This window comes from Ciona robusta, unplaced genomic scaffold, assembly GCF_009617815.1.
Source record: "Ciona robusta unplaced genomic scaffold, ASM961781v2 AP042738.1".
NCBI lineage: Eukaryota > Metazoa > Chordata > Ascidiacea > Phlebobranchia > Cionidae > Ciona > Ciona robusta.
The window spans coordinates 90,274-109,637 of NW_028323117.1; the positions used below are offsets into that span (position 1 = coordinate 90,274).

General features: G+C 34.4%; 2 protein-coding genes across 7 annotated transcripts in view; one reads left to right on the plus strand and one right to left on the minus strand.

Annotated features, from left to right (window-relative positions):
* LOC149724190 (putative ATP-dependent RNA helicase DDX4) overlaps positions 1-11,305 on the plus strand; it is a 30,071-nt gene extending 18,766 nt beyond the window's left edge. For 3 of the 5 annotated variants that reach the window (XM_089893287.1, XM_089893289.1, XM_089893285.1), the window contains 12 exons: positions 1,013-1,084; positions 1,650-1,837; positions 3,691-3,807; positions 3,935-4,057; positions 4,440-4,601; positions 7,236-7,402; positions 7,518-7,769; positions 8,143-8,251; positions 8,607-8,768; positions 9,305-9,430; positions 9,974-10,043; positions 10,807-11,305. In XM_089893287.1, coding sequence (XP_089749413.1) covers positions 1,013-1,084; positions 1,650-1,837; positions 3,691-3,807; positions 3,935-4,057; positions 4,440-4,601; positions 7,236-7,402; positions 7,518-7,769; positions 8,143-8,251; positions 8,607-8,768; positions 9,305-9,430; positions 9,974-10,043; positions 10,807-10,853 — 1,595 coding nt within the window. In that variant the 3' untranslated portion in view covers positions 10,854-11,305. The remainder of the gene's footprint in view (positions 1-1,012; positions 1,085-1,649; positions 1,838-3,690; positions 3,808-3,934; positions 4,058-4,439; positions 4,602-7,235; positions 7,403-7,517; positions 7,770-8,142; positions 8,252-8,606; positions 8,769-9,304; positions 9,431-9,973; positions 10,044-10,806) is intronic. The other 2 variants (XM_089893288.1, XM_089893286.1) reach the window with 1 other exon arrangement.
* A 1,537-nt stretch (positions 11,306-12,842) lies between these two features.
* Positions 12,843-19,364, minus strand: LOC149724192 (NADP-dependent oxidoreductase domain-containing protein 1-like). 2 transcript variants are annotated; one of them, XM_089893292.1, is made up of 6 exons: positions 18,704-19,361; positions 17,490-17,689; positions 15,541-15,721; positions 15,223-15,386; positions 13,378-13,579; positions 12,843-13,044 (listed from the first exon to the last, which is right to left on the minus strand). In XM_089893292.1, the coding sequence occupies exons 1-6, from the start codon at positions 18,919-18,921 to the stop codon at positions 12,900-12,902; spliced, it is 1,110 nt and encodes a 369-aa protein (XP_089749418.1). In that variant the 5' UTR covers positions 18,922-19,361; the 3' UTR covers positions 12,843-12,899. The 2 variants fall into 2 exon arrangements, with proteins under 2 accessions (XP_089749418.1, XP_089749419.1); XM_089893293.1 differs by lacking the exon at positions 12,843-13,044 and adding an exon at positions 13,207-13,322 and having other exon boundaries at positions 18,704-19,364.

Genomic DNA, 19,364 nt, shown 5'->3' on the forward strand with positions numbered 1-19,364 from the left:
CGTAACCCTGGCGCTTCGTCACAAACCAATTGTCTACAATCACGAATTATCAAATTTCTCGTCTAGGCTGCTTGCCTGTGTCAAAACACCCGATAAAATTTTAAATTAATTTATACCGGTTTGTAAATTTTGTCGCATTTCCTTTGTCGATTTAGCGTTCCTGTAGTCTGGCTCGGGAGATTTTTCGATCTTTTTGTCAGCATGTAGATACGATAATATAGATAACAATTTGCGCAATCCGTCACATATATTAAAAGCAGTCGTATTGTAGTTAATTTTCACACAATTTTGTCAACTACAAACGATCGTTACTTTGACGCGCGCCGTTATTCGTTTAGAGCTATACGGCCACTGATGTGACGTATTATGACGTCAGAATGATTAATTTTCTCGCGACAATTTGGACGTCGAAAAATGCGCTCGGCGACACCTGGCAACGAATCGCAGCACTGCTTAAAATGACGCGTGAGTGACTTAAAGTAATCTCGACGTTACACAGGCCTGATAAACATGATGTTCGGTGGACACGTGATCAGACGCTTTAACCGAGTTTAATACATTAGATTGTTACGAGCGGGTTGAATTAGGTATAGAATGAATTTATGTTTATGAACAGGGACACTGCGCTAACCATCACGACAGACATTTAGACAGGTAAGACGTCTGCAGTAGATTTTGGTGACACTAGGCACCGCAAAAATGGCTTGCGCCGAATCTTGGTTTCACGACGCCGACACGTCGCTAAACTTAACAGTTATTTCCGCGACAAGAAAATGTGCATAACCTAAATTGGATAAGTGCCTTGAGCTAGCTCGCAGCTCGAATGGCGCTCAGTTATTAAAAAGCGAAAACAACAGTAAACTAATGGGAAATTTGATTGGTAGCTCATCTACCTTCTAAATACTAGGAGATAGAAGGCGCTTGAGCTCGAGTTGTTCACTTTAGGCTCAGTACATACCATACCCATAACAAGTTTAAATAGGCTACCTAGTTTTATCATGTACATGCATAGGTGACAGACATTCAAACGCATATTTTAAAGGTGGAGATCACGCTGCTCAGGAATATCATAAGGCTGGAGACGGTAAGTGGTTAATGTTATACAGTGGCTCAACTACCGCCCGTTTAAAGGGGTACTGTCATATACCTATTTACGTTTAGTCAGCCTTTATCTATAACAATGCAATCAGTAAAAAGGAAGCAACACAAATTATAATATAAAATAACAAAGTATCGCCCGGCTAAGCTTGAACACAGGGCCACAAACATTGTTTCTTGGCCCCGCGCGAGAACTATAGTTTCGTGAATCTTGGTTTAAAATATTATATTTACTATTTACACTAGATATGTTATGTAACACCATTCTTAATTCCGTAAGTTTTAAAAATTTAAAATTTCATATAAATCCAAAACGGTAATATTGGCGGCTTTGTTTTAATTCGTCAGATTCCACAAGAATAAATTTACAACGATTGCTTCGCTTGTTGTCGTTAAAGCCAGTTCAGGGCGTAAAAATGTGACAAACGTTATGAAACTTCATAATGAAATAGTTGCAATGCAACAGGTGTTTCAACCAAACATAGGCAATTGTCCGGTGTGTACTTGTAACAATTTGTAAAATTTTTGTTTTGCAACTTTTTGATTGTAAGGAGATAAACCTCGTCCTCCTCTGTACATTCCCCCCCCACCTCCTGAGGATGAGGTTGAAATGTTTGCTAGCATGCAGCGAGGAATTAACTTTGGGAAGTACGATGCCATCCCTGTGGAGGTGAGCGGACTCAACGCTCCGAAGTGCATTTCAACTTTCGAGATGGCAAACCTCCAAGAAACAATACTGGTACGTCCATGGTTTCTGTTTTTTAGGTCTATGTACTAAAAGCATTTAGGCAAATCTTTGTTAAGGGTTGAATTTTAGCGGCTAATGAAAAACGTTTCTAATTATGAATGAATGAATGAATGAAAAATATTTTGTCTTTCTGGTCACAATAACGAAGAACAAGAGAGTTGATAAAAAACGAAAAGACGGGTAGTAACGGTAAAACAACAGTTGTTAAAACACGCTTATTAATAAAAGAATGAATGTTTTGGATAAAAGGCGTGACCGTTACACCCTACAGGCGATACAATGTCAAAATTAAATAATTTTAATTAAGCATATTAAAGATCTAGTTGGAAAAAAAGTGTGCGTAAGGTTTAACCCTTCAGGGACGAAATGTATTTTAACAAGTTTTCTGTTTTTGTCCGACTGTCAAATATTGCTCTCTACCAACACAGGAGTTTGTGCTCATAGGCACCTGGGACAGCATGGTATGCAAATGTCTACCCTGGCAGGGCTTGACATTAACGCTTGTCCGCTTGTCCCAGTCAACCAAAACAGTCCGTGGGACAAGTGAATTTAAAATTTTACGCAATTGTCCGTAGTGACAAGTAGAGAAATAATGTTTATATCGAATGTTAAATAGCCGGCGTATCGACAAATTCTATGTTTCGGCTTCACAAACCTGTCGTGTAAAGAAGTAATGTAAAATTCGAGAAATCGTTGATGCAAACTTACCGGCTTGTGCACTCGCCTGCCTGAGTGTGTGTGCATGCCAGAGGTTACTATGTTTAGGCGAGAATGAAATCAGCTGGCAGGAGTTAAACTGTAGCTTGCTTTCATTTGCAGGTTTTTAGACCAAGACAAAGTTAATGTCTTTGTAAGTAGCTATTTAATAAGGCCATTAAAATAATCACCCGTATTTTTAAATACATTAAAAAATTTATTATTTTTTTTACAAAATACTTCACGATTTTACTTGTCAAAAACTCAAAATGCACTGGTAAACCTGTGTTATTTCGTAACAAAGATTTAGCTTGGCAGCCCTTCTTTGTAAGCATATTTGAAACCCTTATATTTTATGGCTGCACCACTACTTTCAACTTTTGCAGATAATAAAATCTGACTGATGCTGTTAGGGCAAAACTATGCACTATTTACCATAGGCACCAAGTTTTGCCTTACTCATAGGGTGGCTGGCTATAGTGACGTAAACATCCTGTGACGTAAATCATTATGATGTCATATATAATGTCAAATGTTTAGAGCAGCGCCTCGCGAATAAGCAATACGATATTAATTGGCTATCATTAGCAGTTTGTTTATTACAACATAGTAGCGATTAACAAGTGGATTTTCAACGTCATAATACCAATTGACGGAATTTGACACAATGATATTTGCATCATAATAGCAATTGACGCATTCATTGTTAACCTTGCAAAAGTGAACTAAATGCTTGTGTTTTACGTTTGCGATTAAAGCAGCTTTGTTTATATGACACGTTTACATTGGGATACGCAGCAGGTGCTACACCGTCTGCATAATATCCAGAGTAGGCCAGCCTCGCCTGCACCATATAAACGGCAGCTATGAATGCATACGTTAAAATATATTTTTTTTTTTCAATGTTTGAGGCTTGGGTCTGAGATGTTTAAAAACTCTGATATGAGATCCCACTAAAAAAAGTTGGGAACCACTGCCTTACAGGATTGCAGCAAAGTAACTGGAATAGATTTTGTAGGTCTTTCTGTAAAGTAAAACGTGTATGCTCAATAATAAACTATAGTGTAACTATTTTTTCCGCTTATCAAAGAAAGCAAAAAAACAGATATTTTGTTTGCGCAACTCACGCCCCATTTTTAATTCTACAGGTAAATGTGCAGAAAGCAGGTTATGACAGACCTACACCTGTGCAAAAATACAGCATTCCCATTATTAATGCTGATCGTGACTTGATGGCATGTGCACAGACAGGATCTGGCAAAACGGTAACAACACCTGTATTACTTGAATATTATTACTAACTTTTTAGTTTTAAAAATAATCATAAAACCCAAAAAATCAAGATACGTAATTTGTTCAACCATAAAAACTTTATTAACCAAATTTTCCTAGGCTGCGTTTTTGCTTCCGGTCCTTACTAAGCTGGTTGAATCGGGTGTAAAGTCGTCTGAATTCAGTGAAAAGAAAACTCCACAAGCGATTATAATTGGCCCAACAAGAGAACTTGTAAACCAGGTTATTAATGTTTACTTTCTGTTCAATGCCTTGTAATGAATTACAATTACCTTTGAATGTCGATGTTTTAAATTGTATTTGCAAACTAGTACATAAATTAATCAACAACATAGTTTGCTTATAATTTGGGATCCAACCACTGTCTATCTGACCAACGCGATATATCCCTAACTCTGTAACCTCAAGAAAGACGTCACGGTAAAGCAAACAATGAAAACAGCGGAGTATTACAGGGCTTTACTGCGTGCTCACATAGCAACTGGCGTGGCTTGTATAGCTAGAATGTGTGCAATTACAAAGGCGAGAAAAAACATTTTACAGCAAACAAAGTATTCTTAAACTAACAATACTTTGTTAAACTAACAAACCACAAAACATCTAGATTTTTCTGGAAGCCCGTAAATTCTCACGTAGCACCATTATTCATCCAGTGGTTGTATATGGGGGCACCAGTGTTGGTTACCAAATAAGAGCTGTACAAAAAGGTTGTGACGTATTGATCGCAACCCCTGGTCGTCTGATGGATTTTATTAACCGTGGCTTGGTAAGTACAACTTTTTATCAAAAATTGTAATAGGAAGTTGCTTGCCCTGACACTTGCCAATTTGTAACAATAGATTTTATTTCTTGTTCCGTTATAGATAGACAGTAAATATAGACCTACCCTAGTAGACAGATTGACCAAGATAAGATTGTGTATCATCTTTAACTAAAAATTCTTTGAACTCACATTGCACAAAACCAGAGAAAAAAAATAATTGTGGGTAGGGATGCACATTACAGAATTTCGAATCTTATAGATTCGAATCCTTTTGTATTCGAATCTAATTACGGGATTCGGTATTCTGTTTAATGACGTCATCACGCGTCATCTCATACACTATATTAACAATTTTTAAACCTTAATATTTTTGAAAAAAAAATATTTTTGTGTTTGTGGGACTTTCGAGAGTAAACGTTTTGCAACGTCTTTTCATAGCCTGCTATACGTTTCATGGGGCAAAAACTACCCAATAGTACAATTTTTGATCATTTTACAGCTGATTATCAAACAAGGCTATTATGAAAGACTCAATAAACTGACTTATGTGGGTAAAAATATTTTTTCCTATAAATGTAAAAAGATTCGAAATTCTAGATTCGGAATTCTAGATTCGGAATTCTAGATTCGAAATAAAGTATTCTAGGATATCCTAGAATACCTAATTATTCTGTAATGTGCATCCCTAATTGTGGGTCAAGGGGGATAATCAAAAACAATGGGGTACTTAGGGTGAGAAAGGACAAGCCTAGCCCGCTAAAAATCATATTATTGTAAACAATTTTTAAAACCTGTATTTTTTGGCTTGTTTTTATTCCAAGTTACTTTCACAGCAATTATTATTTTTCGGGTAAAACGCAAATTACTAAATTAAGCAAAATATGAGAAGTCCTTTTGTGATAAACATATTATGAATGCAGGTATATTTGCTATATATTTAAGTACCTTTCTTCTAGAATATTTTTATTAACATTTCACACCATAGGCGCCAAAGTTTGATAATCCAGGTTAGACAAACTCATAGTAACAAATATCAACTACTTTATTGCGTGTATACGTTGGCTAAATGGTAATTACCGCACTCCCATATTATGTGCAGAGCATGGATACATAATGTCCGCCTGCGCGCGTACTACATACGTAGTGAATGTTTAATTTATTATTTTTTAAACAAAGTCAATGTTTTGTCTTATGCACTATCCAGTCTGCGCCCGATTGTCTATAAAAAAACACTCGCTTTCTCTCTGCGCGCGTCAGCTCCAAACACTCTGTTTTTCCCTATAAACTGTATGCGTGTCTGCTCGCGATACGTATAAAGAAGCATTAGTTTTACGTTGGAATTCCTAAAAGTGTACACAGAAAAAACATATTAGGCATCTGTATTAATGTAAAAACATGCACGCCCGTCTGTCGCAATGGTTTTTATCAAGTTTAGTTTTTTTCTTTGTAGTAATGAATGACATGCCACAGCCAAATATTTGCGACACAACAACAATTCAATAATACATCAATTGTTTTTAACATAATTACAATTTACAAGTTCATTGTTTTCGTCACAATAGCTATTAATAAGTATTTGCCTTTTTACGTGGATTCGCTAGGAATCTGGTTGAATTTGTCCGAATAATGTTAAAACGAGAGTAAGCGAATGCCTGTTATGCGATCTTATATTATGCACTGGTTACGGTTTAACTTTAGTATTCGCGTTATGTAGCCATTATTCTTAAATGTCACAGAAGCGGTTGTGACGTATTGAAAGATTGTCAAACCTTACTTGCAGGTGCAGGCTTGCGCAATATTTTGTTTCCATCACAATGATAATTGTAACGTAATGTACCATCAAGGGTTGGAATTACGCAATACGAAAGTCACGAAAGTTCTTGCACTTATTAGGGATATAAGTGACACTGTGTGGCTGAGATTTACGTTTACTAATAATATGAGTTTTTTACGCTGTACTTGGAAAGAATACAAGCATTGCTTAACGAAAACCGGGTAGGCCATACGTATTTTGCCACCCAATGTTCTGCTTCAGGGGTGGCAGGTTTTGACGTCTATGCATACACATATATCAGTATCTGTCTTATTTCATGAAAGACATGTGTCTGCGTTTGTTGATAGCGCAAGTTAAGGCATCAATCTTCATTGTAATATAGCATGTAGACTAGTTTGCAAAAAAATATTGGCGTAATAGATACCTTGAACGTTTCTCATCAGCCAATCAGAAAGTTTGTTACAAACTGGCAGGCATTCACACATAAATTCATTGCATTATTATAGAAAATGTTTTGACTGTTAATTAATTATGAAATAATAGAAATTCACATATTGAATATGTATTTTCAACAACAAGGTGGTTTTAGTCCTGCAGGGCGGCTTGACTTGTATCAGTTAAAACTGTACGATTAACAGTTTTATAAAAAAAATGGAAAAATCCGAATTCATTTTATCTTATAAGCCACTTGTGAAACAAAGCATATTTCCGATTATGCGGTTTTGTAAATTCTAATATATCATAACAATTAATCTGAATAAAGTTTAAACACAGAGTGAAATTTATAAAATTAATGTGTCAACTGCAAAAGTTTATGTACCACAAAGTTGTTCCCTTTTGTGACATTCAGTTTACTTTCCAAGATTGGTCTGGAGAATGTTCGGTTCATTATCCTCGATGAAGCAGATCGGATGTTGGATATGGGGTTCGAATCTGAGATCAGGAAGCTCGTATCTTTACCAGGGATGCCACAGAAGAACAATCGTCACACGCTTATGTTCAGCGCGACATTTCCAGATGAAATACAAAAGTAAGTGTAATTGTTGGTCATTCTTGCAGTGTTCGCATTACTTGGCAGATCCTGCAGTTGATTCAATGTAAATACCAAGTGAATTAAGAGTTCTATGAATTTCAACATCTCTCAGACTTGCTCACGACTTTCTCCGGGAGGACTTCCTGTTCCTCACAGTAGGAAGAGTAGGGGGAGCATGCTCCGATGTCACGCAAACAGTGATCTCCGTGGAGTGGAAAGACAAACGCTCCAAACTACTCGAGCTTATTGCAGATGTTAATGAAACCAAGAGTCGTACTCTTGTTTTCGTAGAAACCAAGAGAGGAGCTGATTTCCTCGCTTGTGTTTTATGCCAAGAAGATTTCCCAACCACAAGCATCCATGGGTGATAAATTTAATATTTGTATTCCTAATTGCCTTCTGCAAGTCACACTGAGTGAATGTTGAGAATTAGTAATAAATCCAAAGACCTGGGCTTAGTAATGTACGACATTTATCGAATTCATTTAAACCAGTAATGTCTGGAAACTACCAGTGTATATTGAATGAAGCAACTGTTAACACTTGGTGGAGTCATTGCAAAATTAGCATCATATACATTAATATAATGGGATACTGTAGGCTTTAATCTAAGGTTGCTTGTTACTACATGTCCTAACCTGTGCAAATTAGAACAAGGTACAAACAATGTTACATAGATGTAACAGTAACCTAACATTACTTTTGTATTCTTCATTATGCTGTGACTAATCCTGCAGAGATCGTTTACAACAAGATAGAGAGCAAGCACTCCGTGATTTCAAATTAGCAGTTTGTCCAATACTTGTTGCTACTTCAGTTGCTGCAAGAGGATTAGACATACCAAAGGTTATCATTTATTATTGAATTTCTTTTACCATGCAGTGTATGGAAAAGACAGTTAATGGCAATTGCTCGGGGCCACTAATCAATGATTTGTCCAAACCAGAGTAACCTGGTAAATACGAAAAAAAGCAGTCACCCACAACCACAAGTTTGTGGTAAATTAAAAATGTGCACAAGGTGTATGAAATAGAACAACTGTGACTTACTTCAGCAATAATAAGCGGTAATCATTCATTGAGGAAATCAATGAAAAAATTTCACCTAAACAAACTTTTCACCTCAATTAAAATGCATCTTTATTTTGAATTAGAAGGAATATGTAAATAGTTTTACCTATCTCATCAAGTTAAATTTGTAGGTAGAGCATGTGATTAACTATGACATGCCGAGAGAAATAGATGAATATGTGCATCGAATCGGACGTACTGGTCGTTGTGGTAACCTGGGACGCGCAACTACATTTTTTGACAACAAAAAAGACGCAAATCTGGCTCGCTCACTTGTTAAAATTCTTTCCGAGGTATGGGATTTATTGAAGCATGTTACCTTACTTGTCTACAATTAAATTTTAGTTTTTTGGAGCGGTTTCGAAAATCTCAGTATAAAAAAAAACGCTGCAGATAATGCTTTAATACCGTTTTACACCGAGCGTGAGTTGCATGCTGCTGTGTTATCAACCATCTTGTTATTGCCGACCCGATGGTTGATGTTTTAACTTTCCTTCAAGGTTGTGAAAAGTGTAAAACATACTGTGACAGTAATTTGAATTCCTAAATCCGAATAGTTTTTAACTAATAACACCTAAACAAGGACACACAAGGCATTAAGTTTGGGGATTGCATGGGTGTATGGCATACACTTATATAATTTAATTCCTCTGTATCATATTTTAAAACTTTAGTTTTAGTTACAGGGGGCGCTTGTGATTTAACTGTGTTACATAAAATTGCAAGGATAATTTCCCACTCATTCATTACAAAATAAATTAAATGTTGCATTTATTAATGAGATTTTTATATATTTATAAAACATTTAGTCCAACTGAATTATTTTAAGGCTCAACAAGAAGTTCCAGGTTGGTTGGGGGAATGTGCAGAGTCTGCTGTTGGTTCGAATTTCGGAGCAGAAAAAGGAAGATTTGGTGGAAAAGACCTTCGGGAGAGAGGTGGAGAAGGGGTTTCTGTAAGTGATGTTTTCTGGTGCCGTAACACAGTTGGTTATCACGCCTCCCGCTAACCCAGAGGTAATGGGTTCAGGGCTCTTCGCTGCTACCATGGTGGGCGTATGTGTCCTTGGGCAAGACATTTAATGACAATTGCTCCAACCCAGTGGTCATTAGTAAGTTGTCCAAATTATCAGCCACACATAAAAAAAATAAAAAAAACATCCAGAAAATGCTTTTTAAACTTTTCTTTTTTATTAGTTATAAAATCATAAAAACACAAAATCCAATTACTGTCCCACTTTAAAGTAAACTTGGACAAGTTAGGTTTCCAGGTTTGTAAAAGAAGGAATATGAAAGTGTAGTATCAGCCATTTACTAAACGTTTCAGAAGCAAAATGCTGGCTCTTCTTTAGAAGCTTCGAACTTTTAAAAATTGTAATCTAAATATTAAATGCAGTTATAACGTTTTTAGCAAAAAAGTATCTTTTGCTTGCACGACTTTTAGTATTACTAAGTTACTCAGTTCATTATCTAGTAACTGCAGCTAAATTCCTTGTCAGGGTTTCGGATCAATGGGTGGTGGAAGTGGAGCAAGGAGCACTGCTGATTATGATTATAATGATGGTGGTGGTAAGTATGTGTTCTGTCTGCATTAGAGATATTTCAACTTTACCGCTGTGGCTTCCATTGTTTCATTATTTGATGCTCGACACCATTGCTGGTGTAAGTTGGCACGAGATATTTCAAATACGACACCCAGGTTATAACGTTTGTTGCCTCTACATGCGGGGATAAGCTATCCTAGTTTTATTAGAAGTTATTTAAAAACCACAATATATTATACACACTCATTTTAGTGTTTTGTAAATTTGATTGCTTTTTGCTATTAATTCCAAGGCTGTATTTCAAATATTAAATTAGGTATTGGTATATCATCCGGCGCCGTGGCGTAGTGGTTAGCGCGCCTGCCTGTAACCATTAGGTAATGGGTTCAAGGCTCGTCGCTGCTACCATTGTGGGCGTATGTGTCACGACAATTGCTCCAACCCAGTGGTCACTAATGGGTGGTCCAAATTATCAGCCACTCATAAAAAAAATGAAAAAAAATCCAAAAAAAATAATCACTCGCAAAGTAACATACATGGTAACTCATAAGCTGGCACGAGGTGTTAAACCTGTGTGATAACGACTGTCGTTTTCCGGCCACGCGAGGATAAAGTAAGTTACATTCATTCATTCATTACCAAAGGTTTATAAACTAATTGAATGTGTTGAAGAAGGAAAAATCAAGCTTTCCAATATTTATCCATTATTTCCAAGTTTTTTCACGTGCTGTTAGGTGTCGTAAAAAATAGATAAATGTTCATTCCGTACAGTGAAGTATTTTTAACAGGTTTCGACTGTGTTGGTGTAAATGACGATGATGACTCGTGGGATTAACTCTTATTGGAATTGAAAAGAAACCTAACATTGCCAAATATCTGAAAAAGATTCTACATTCTGTACCACTGTTTATTTTCTCTCCTTTTCACGGAGGTGTCTTCTGTTGTTGGTTGTTTTTTCTGTGACTTCTGCACATAATGCATGTTCAAATACCACTTACTGCTGGCTGCGCTAAGCTACGTACTTCCACCTACAGTGTTGATACGTCAAGCTTGTCCATTGCAAACAATTTTGCAAAATCATGATGCTTCGTTTTTGAATCTGCTGTTAGACTTCTTTATTTTGCTAGAAGTGGTTTTGCATAAAAATCTGTCATTATTATACAACAAAGTGGTTGTAGCTGGTGCAGTCAGATTTGAATTTGATTATTGTGAGAATTTTTTATGTTCACACACTTTTGTCTTTCATTTTCCCTTCTACGTGGAATTAAATACAACACTTCGTTATTAGCTCTAGTCTAGTTGGTATGGTGAATGTATAAGTGTATTAGGTCAGTAAGCTTTAGATTACTTGTAAATTGCGTGGTATGAAAAGGCAACAGTGTCTTGGTAACAATGAATCTAATACAGTTTTTATTTTCTATACAATTCTGAAAATTAGTCTTTGTTGAGTGGAGGAAGATGGGTAGGGACACTGACTTTAATTTTCTGTTTACTGACCCCATTTAATGTTAATCAGAAAAAATAATGTTACAGAATTATTCGACAGTAATCAGTATTATCATGACTTTATAAAACTGATTTATATTTTTAGATATTATAAAAAGTTAGAAACATTATCTTTCGAACATGTAAAAAATGCCAAATAGTAAGGTGTTTTTTTTTAAATGCTGACCAAATCATAGCATAGGTGATGAATCTTTTTAGTTTGCGTGTGCGAACAATCAAACTAGTTTCATAGCTTCATAAAACAACCTTGAATATTTCGTACAGTTTGATTTTGCGTCATAAAACTAGTTTTAGTTTTGTGAAAAAACCTGAGATATAAGCATGAAGAAAATAGGCAGGGGTAAATGTGACTCTAATTTAAGATAAAAACAACAAAAATTTTTACGTTATATATATAAAGTTTACATGGCAAAAAAACTAGTATTTTTGAGTCCCATCTTCCCCCACATTGTAGTTTTTTATGTTTTCATTGCCAAGCTTTAAAAGGTTTGCTTTTAATTCAATAATTTATGCCTCAGTGGTTATTCAACCTTTAGATACTTATATAAAAACCAGATCATATAGGGAAAATATTCTCAAAATTAAGTCATTTGCACTTGGAGATAATTTATAAGTCTATAAGAAGTTGCTTGTGCTAAAAACAGTGTAAAATAACCAATTTGTAGACAAAATGTAAACTTTACCAATTTTCTGTTATTAGAAGTTTATATGCCTTTAAAGGAAGCAATATTTATTAATTAATGTTGATACAATACCAAATGTCATGCAATAATATAATGTAGGTAACCTGGTAAAAACTACAGCGGTGGGGCAAGAAAAAGAATGTTTAAAGTTCATTTTTAAAGCGCATAGTAATATTTTGTGTTACTTACCTGTGTTCCTAATAATAAACTTACATGTGAATCAAAATTAAAAATGATTTTAAACTGTCCCGTCTTACCCAGTGTGTTTTCGAAATTGTAAAGGTAGACCTGTTGTGCGAATTGCTAAATGACTCCTTTTATTATATATTTTTGAAGTGTTGTTAATTAATAAATGAATGATAGTATTAGGTCCTGGTATCACCCAAAATCATCATATATTTTGATTTTGAAAATATTTAGCAATTCGTGCTTAAGTGTCCCATCTTCCTCACACTACTATATCTATTATCTTAAAATAGAATTCTTGTCAATTTCACTCTGTTGTCTAAATTAAGTTGGTATGTGAATTTATAAACAAGATAGCATGTGTTAATTATGTGCGAACCCGATGTGTTGTCTGCACAACAGTCTAGGGTTTCATTTTTTCTCTTTCATGCATACTAACAAAACAAGCATTTTGCATCAGTTTGTTATCTATTAAAAAAAAACAAAGAAATAACTTATTTAATGTTTCAAGGTTGTTTAAATTTAGTGAATATTGATGTAAATTTATTTAAGATCATCTGGTGTAGCTGCTGCTCATTTTCACTTTTGAAAAACAAGGTCATCGGTGTATCGTGCATAGCAACATGAGAAATATCAAACACTGGCAAATTTCTGAAAATATAAGTTGCAAAATTTGCCCATCTGTTTTAACTTGCACGCAACAAACATCCGATTATGGCAATGATATGTGGCTACAGTTAAGATAATGTTTTACTGGAAGAGCAGTTTTCTAGTATTCCATATACTTGAAAACAAAAATAGAAAAAGAGTTGATAAACGTGAATGCAACAGGGCCGTAATTTATTTTTTGAATAATATTTTTGACAGTAAAAACACTTATGTAAGTGAAGTAAGTCCTTTCTTGCACACCCATCATCACCTAGTGGTCGCTAAAAACATTGAAACTTACTTTACTTGTATAACGTAAAAGAAAAATATAATTACCCTTGATTTACAACTGCGAGTGAATCATCATTGAGAATATGATTCCATGTAAGTTTCGATGTACATGAATCCAATTTAGAAAGAAAAACAATATTTAAAAGCTGAAGAACTTCATTTGTTGTAAGATGTAGTGATGGGCACATGTTTATTGCAGTGTATAACACAGTTTCAATAATCTTGGTGCTTGACCACACGATTCCACCTGAAACATTAGAATTAAAAGTCTAATGACCATGCGTACAACAATTCTAAAGTTTGTCTTCAGTATTTTATTCGTAAGTTTAAAATAAACTCATTTAATAAAAAGCAAATTCCTCTTTTTTAAATGGTTTAAAAGCCAAACATGCCTAAATACGAATATAGAAATAGTTGCTTTATAAATAAAGGTATAGTACAATGGGGGAAGATGGGACACTTAAGCACATATTGCCAAATATTTCCAAAATCAAAATAAATGACGGTTTTTGGGTAATACCACGAATTAGTGCTACCATTCCTTTATTAATGGACAACAATTTAATGAAATATAATAAAACACACGAGGAGTTATTTAGCGATCCGCACAACAGATAAAATCGAAAACACACAGGATAAGATGGGACAGTTTGAAATAATTGCTAATTTTGATTAATAAGTGTATTTATAAATAGGAATATACGTAAATAACACGAAATAATACTGTACGCTTTGAAAATTAAGTCTAAACATTCTTTTTCTTGCCCTACTGCTGTAGTTTTCAACATGTTACCTATACATTATATTATTGCATAACAATTGGTATTGTTTGAGTGACAATGGGAAATGTTCGATCATCAATGGATAAATATTGTATCCTACAAATGTATATGAACTTGTAATAACAGAAAATTGATAATAACTATTGATAAAGTTTTTATTTTTGCTACAAATTGGGTATTACTACTCTGTTTTTGGCACAAGCTACTTCTCATAAATTATCACCAAGTGCAAATGACGAAATTTAGAATATATTTTTAAAATATTATCTTTTTATTATATCAGTATCTTATAGTTGAAAAATCCCTGAGGTATAAATTACTAAATTAAAAGCAAACCTTTCAAAGTTTGGCAATGAAAACATACAAAATTACAATGTGGAGGAAGATGGGACTCCAAATTGAAATATATTTACATTAGCAGTATTCTGCAACTTGTAGTTAACCTACCGAGTTTAACACGCTGTGCTAGTTTCTTTGCCATGTAAACTTCATATATATAACGGTAAACCGATATTTTTCTGTTGTTTTTATCTCAAATTAAAATCATATTGACCCCTGCCTATTTTTTTCATGTTTATATCCCAATTTTTTTTTTTACGAAACTAGTTTTATGAGACAAAATCAAACTGTACGAAATATCCAAGGTTGTTTTATGAAGCTATGAAACTAGTTTATTCGCAAACTAAAAAGGCACATGCAAACTAAAAAAATCTTCGGCTTTACTATTATTTAGCGAGCATTAAAAAATAGCATTTTACTATTTCGCATTTTTTTACCTGTTCAAAGTATACTGTTTCTATTTTACATATATTTTTTAATATTTAAAAACAGTAATCAGCTTTGACGGACGTTTTATAAAGTCGTGATAATACTGTCAAATAATTCTGTAACCTTATTTTCCTGATTACCATTAAATAGGGGTCCGTAAAAAAAAAATTTAAAAAAATCTTGTCTGACAAAGTGTCCCATCTTCCCCCACCCTACTATAATTCATGGTGCACGGTGTTAACCATATGAAAATGCTTTGTAATGGCCTTATTAAATCACTGTATTATTATGGTTATCCTATTCAAGAGTTTTGCATGAAGAAAACATCTATTTTTCTTACCCATTTTAACATTTCCAATGTTTGGTGAAACTGTGTTTGCAATCCAATCCTTTTCAAGGGCTAAATTCACTGTTTCCCCAATACACCATCGATGGTTTGCATTTTTCATAGACCATGTAAACTCAGTTTTTGAAATGTTGTTATGTTGAAACATTTGTCTTAAACTAGAACAACAAGTATGTTATTATTTGAACGCGGTAACTTTATTTTATTTAAATTACAATAACAAAGGTGCAAGCGAATGGAAGCCATTTAATAATATTAACACAACTGATTTAATTTAAAAAAAGTATAAATATAGAATAATATTTAATTTACCGATGCAAAGGTACTCCGGTGACGAAACTCATAAACAATGAATTGGGTCGAATATGTCCTGTTATATCATCTGCTACAACAGGTATTTGGGAAGGCAAACAGCATAAAAATATGACATCACATCTTCTTACTACTTCTTTGTTATCATGGAAGCAGTTTACACCCACCTTCTGAAATGACCCTAAAATGTTGTATCTTAATCAACACCTTCAAACAAGTAAAATCTATGCTCCAATAAATATGTAATCTAGATTAGCAAAATATCTCCAACAAAGTAAAGTACAGGGTAACTCGTAAGCTGACACGAGGTGTATGAAACCCTGGGATATAACGACTGTCTTTTCCGACCACGCGAAGATAAAGTAAGTTACATTCATTCATTTCTAAATCTTGTATCCGATAACAGTAACATGCGTGCTTATGTCGATCTCAAACTACAAAGGTGAACATGATTATGAAACCTTTGTAAGTGCGTGATGTATAAATTAATTTAAGAAATATAGTTTAATTTTTTGCCACCATTAAACTGTGCACTTGTGTGTTTGACACATTGAATTAAACATAGAAAAACATGTTTCAATACTCGCAGGACACAGTTTTATTGGATGTTTGTTTTCTTCCACACCTCTTGCAATGACTGCAGCTTAAAAACGTGGAAAACTCCCAATTTGTTTTACATTTTTAAACTGTGCATGGTTCTACGTTTACTTTATTGATAGAGCTTGTACATTCACTTTCACCATAATTTGATTATTTCAGTGTTCAACACCGACATGAGTACTGTTGCTTGGCAGGCGGTTGACAGACTTGTGTTTTTGTTTTTTTAAATTTCTTAATTTCCCCTTATGCCCGCCCTAATTACATGTGCGGTTGTGTGATAATAATTTATGGTATCTTAAATGGTACGACGGCGTGGCAAAATAATTAGCCCGCCTGCCTCTAACTAAGAGGTAGTGAGTTCAAGGCTCGTCGCTGCTACCAATGTGGGTGTATATGTCCTTGGGCAAGACACTTAACGGAAATTGCTCCAACCCAGTGGTGACTAAGTGGTTGACCAAATTATCAGCCATATATAAAAAATGAAACAATCTACCAAAAAATAGTCACCTACAAAGTAACATACAGGGTAACTCATAAGCCGGAGGTGTATCAACACCTGTGTTATAACGACTGTCGTTTTCCGGCCCCAAGGGTAAAGTAAGAGACATTCATTCAAACTAACATCAGGAGTAACCTTTCACATACTCGAGCTCCAGTCATTTCAAGGATCTGTGATTCGTTTGATGTGGCCGTTACGAACCTCTTTATCCTATATCTGTGTTCAATCATTAATTCGCAATAAACCAGGCATTATACTTAGTGCGCATTTTCCTTTTTGCTTCTTATTTATTATTATTATTTTTATTCTTTATTTTTAATTTTTTATCCCGTGTTTATTTATACTGTGATGTGTATTAATGTAATGCACTTGTTTCTAAATTCTACATAAGTGTGCACTCGAAATTGTTTATTGTAAACTTCGGTGGAATTTCTTTTGGGGGGTTTTGATTTTCCATCATGCTCCAATCTTTGGGTCAATATTCTTTAAGGCCGACTCCTCCTATTGTATGGGTTGTGTTCTTATACACACACTTTTCTGTATGGTTTAACAGTCACGCCCCTTTTATACAAAACATTATTTTTTCTTTTTCATTAATAAGCGTGTTACAACAACAGTTGTTTTACCGCTACTACCCGCCTTTTCGCTTTTGTCAACTTTCTTGTTCTTCGTTATCGTGACCGAAGAGACGTAATAAATTTCATTCATTCATTCATTGAAAAATATATATTACAAGCCTGGCAATTAAATCTAAGTATGCAAACTAACAATGATTTAAAACTAATTAGGTAAAGAAAACTACTGCTTAATTTGGGAAAAGGTGTGCATAAAATTATTAGAATATAGTTACCAAGAGATTCTGGTCGGCGAGTTGAAATATACAATTCATTTGGTTTAACATCAGTAAATTTGAGCATAGACAACACTATTTGTTTTCCCAATCTTCCACATCCAATAAAACCAATCTTTAACGCATCACGAGGTGGAGATTGATGGAGAAATTGGATTGTTTTTTGATTTATCGGATGTCTTATCTCAGACAGAACTTGCCTAAAAATTAATCAAACTGTAACACATACAGTCAGTTAGATAACGAATAATGTATAAATAACAATTAACTACTACTAAAACAGATTACAAAAAATTATAGACAAAAGTCTTGAAAAACAAAAATTAAAAAAATAGCAAATTTGTTGGGTTGCTAAGGTTAAAACCAAAATTTTCAATAAAATTTTTGTGACTGCTAAACTTATTAACACAAAAGCAGTAGCAGGTCAGTTAATCGTTTTGATTTAACCCTTTAGGGACGAGATATATTATAACAAATTTTCTACTTTTGACCGACTGTCACATTTTGCTTCTTCGCACAAACAGACGACAATGAACGTAAAGGTTGACAGGTGAAGTCTATATTGCGAATCAGCTAAAAACGATTTACAAACTGTTTTAATCAATTAAAAACCTCACAAACCCTAGATTTGCATAAAAATAAGATGTACGTCAACACCATTTTAAGTTTTCCGAGGTGCTGATATTATGCATATCGTGCGATCAATGTCCTTTAACCGTTTAACAAACGAGTTGCTTTATTCCGCCAGTTTGAAAAGCATATGAACGATAAGCAGCAGGTTTGGTTAATTAATAGTCGCCATTATTATTAACACTGCCATGGAAAGTATAGCATAAACATGTGTCAGTGCGAATGATGAAAACTCGTATGTTCGGTATTTTCCTAACTATAATAAACCTGGCTTCTTCTGCAATTTAAAAAATCAGCGCCTATGTATATGCGCCTGGGTGTTGGGGTAATGAGCCAAACCTAACTCAAATCCCAGGTTCTTGTCAAGTACATCAAGCCCAAAGAATCGAATTTCAGGCTTTACAAAGTGTTTTAAAAGTCTGTGTACGTCCAACAATTGCTGGTATGAAACAATTCATGATACACTTGCGTATTTGCATGAAAGAAATGGAAAAGTAATAAATGTTGTGTTATTGGCACAAAGTTTAGTTTAATTCTCCAAAGAACGTTTAAAGTTCAGTTCAATATATAATGCATACGCCTACCTCATTTCATTCAAAGTTGAAACTATATAAACAGCGTGTGCACATGTTGTGACTGCAAAGGCATGATGTCTTGGTCGTAAACACAAATATTTTTTTTCTTCATTTGATAAGGAATGATTGAAACTTAGTGAATTCAGAGAAACAGTAATATCTTGTGCGTTTGACTCGAAATCTAATTGATTAAATCTATATTGCAGATCCATACTGCATAAGTGCATAGTGAAAGTTTTAAGGTACTTTTTAACAAGGAAATTCAAAATAAAAGTAATGCTGGTGTCAGTGAAAAATTTCCTCTTAAAATATATATAAATAGACAGACCATACAAACTGGGTCCCTTTAGTTAGTGCATGTCCGCTATGTCCACTTTGTTCGCTACATAGTGGACATGGCGGACATACTGAATATTGTGGACATGAACTAATTAAACCGTACACAGTACGCACTCACTCAGCTTCACCAAACAAGTTCCTATAGTAACCACAAAAATAAAAAAAAGTACAAGAGAGCATGTAATCATAGTTTAGATATCTGTGATGTAATATCACAGATGAGAGAGGCCACTCGTAAACTCGATATTTCCTTCTCATCTGTGGTAATATCACTAATATCATAGTATTATTAAACTATGCTAATATGAATCAAAGCATAAAAATATCGAAT

Excerpts from the sequence above, each read along its gene's own strand:
- LOC149724192 (XM_089893292.1), bottom strand. The coding sequence starts at position 18,921 with ATGCACTTATGCAGTATGGATCTGCAATATAGATTTAATCAATTAGAT. Across the intron at positions 17,690-18,703 it reads TCAACTTTGAATGAAATGAG|GCAAGTTCTGTCTGAGATAA; the intron begins GTAGGCGTATGC and ends ATTAATTTTTAG. Across the intron at positions 13,045-13,377 it reads CTCGCAGTTGTAAATCAAGG|AAATTTGCCAGTGTTTGATA; the intron begins GTAATTATATTT and ends TTATATTTTCAG.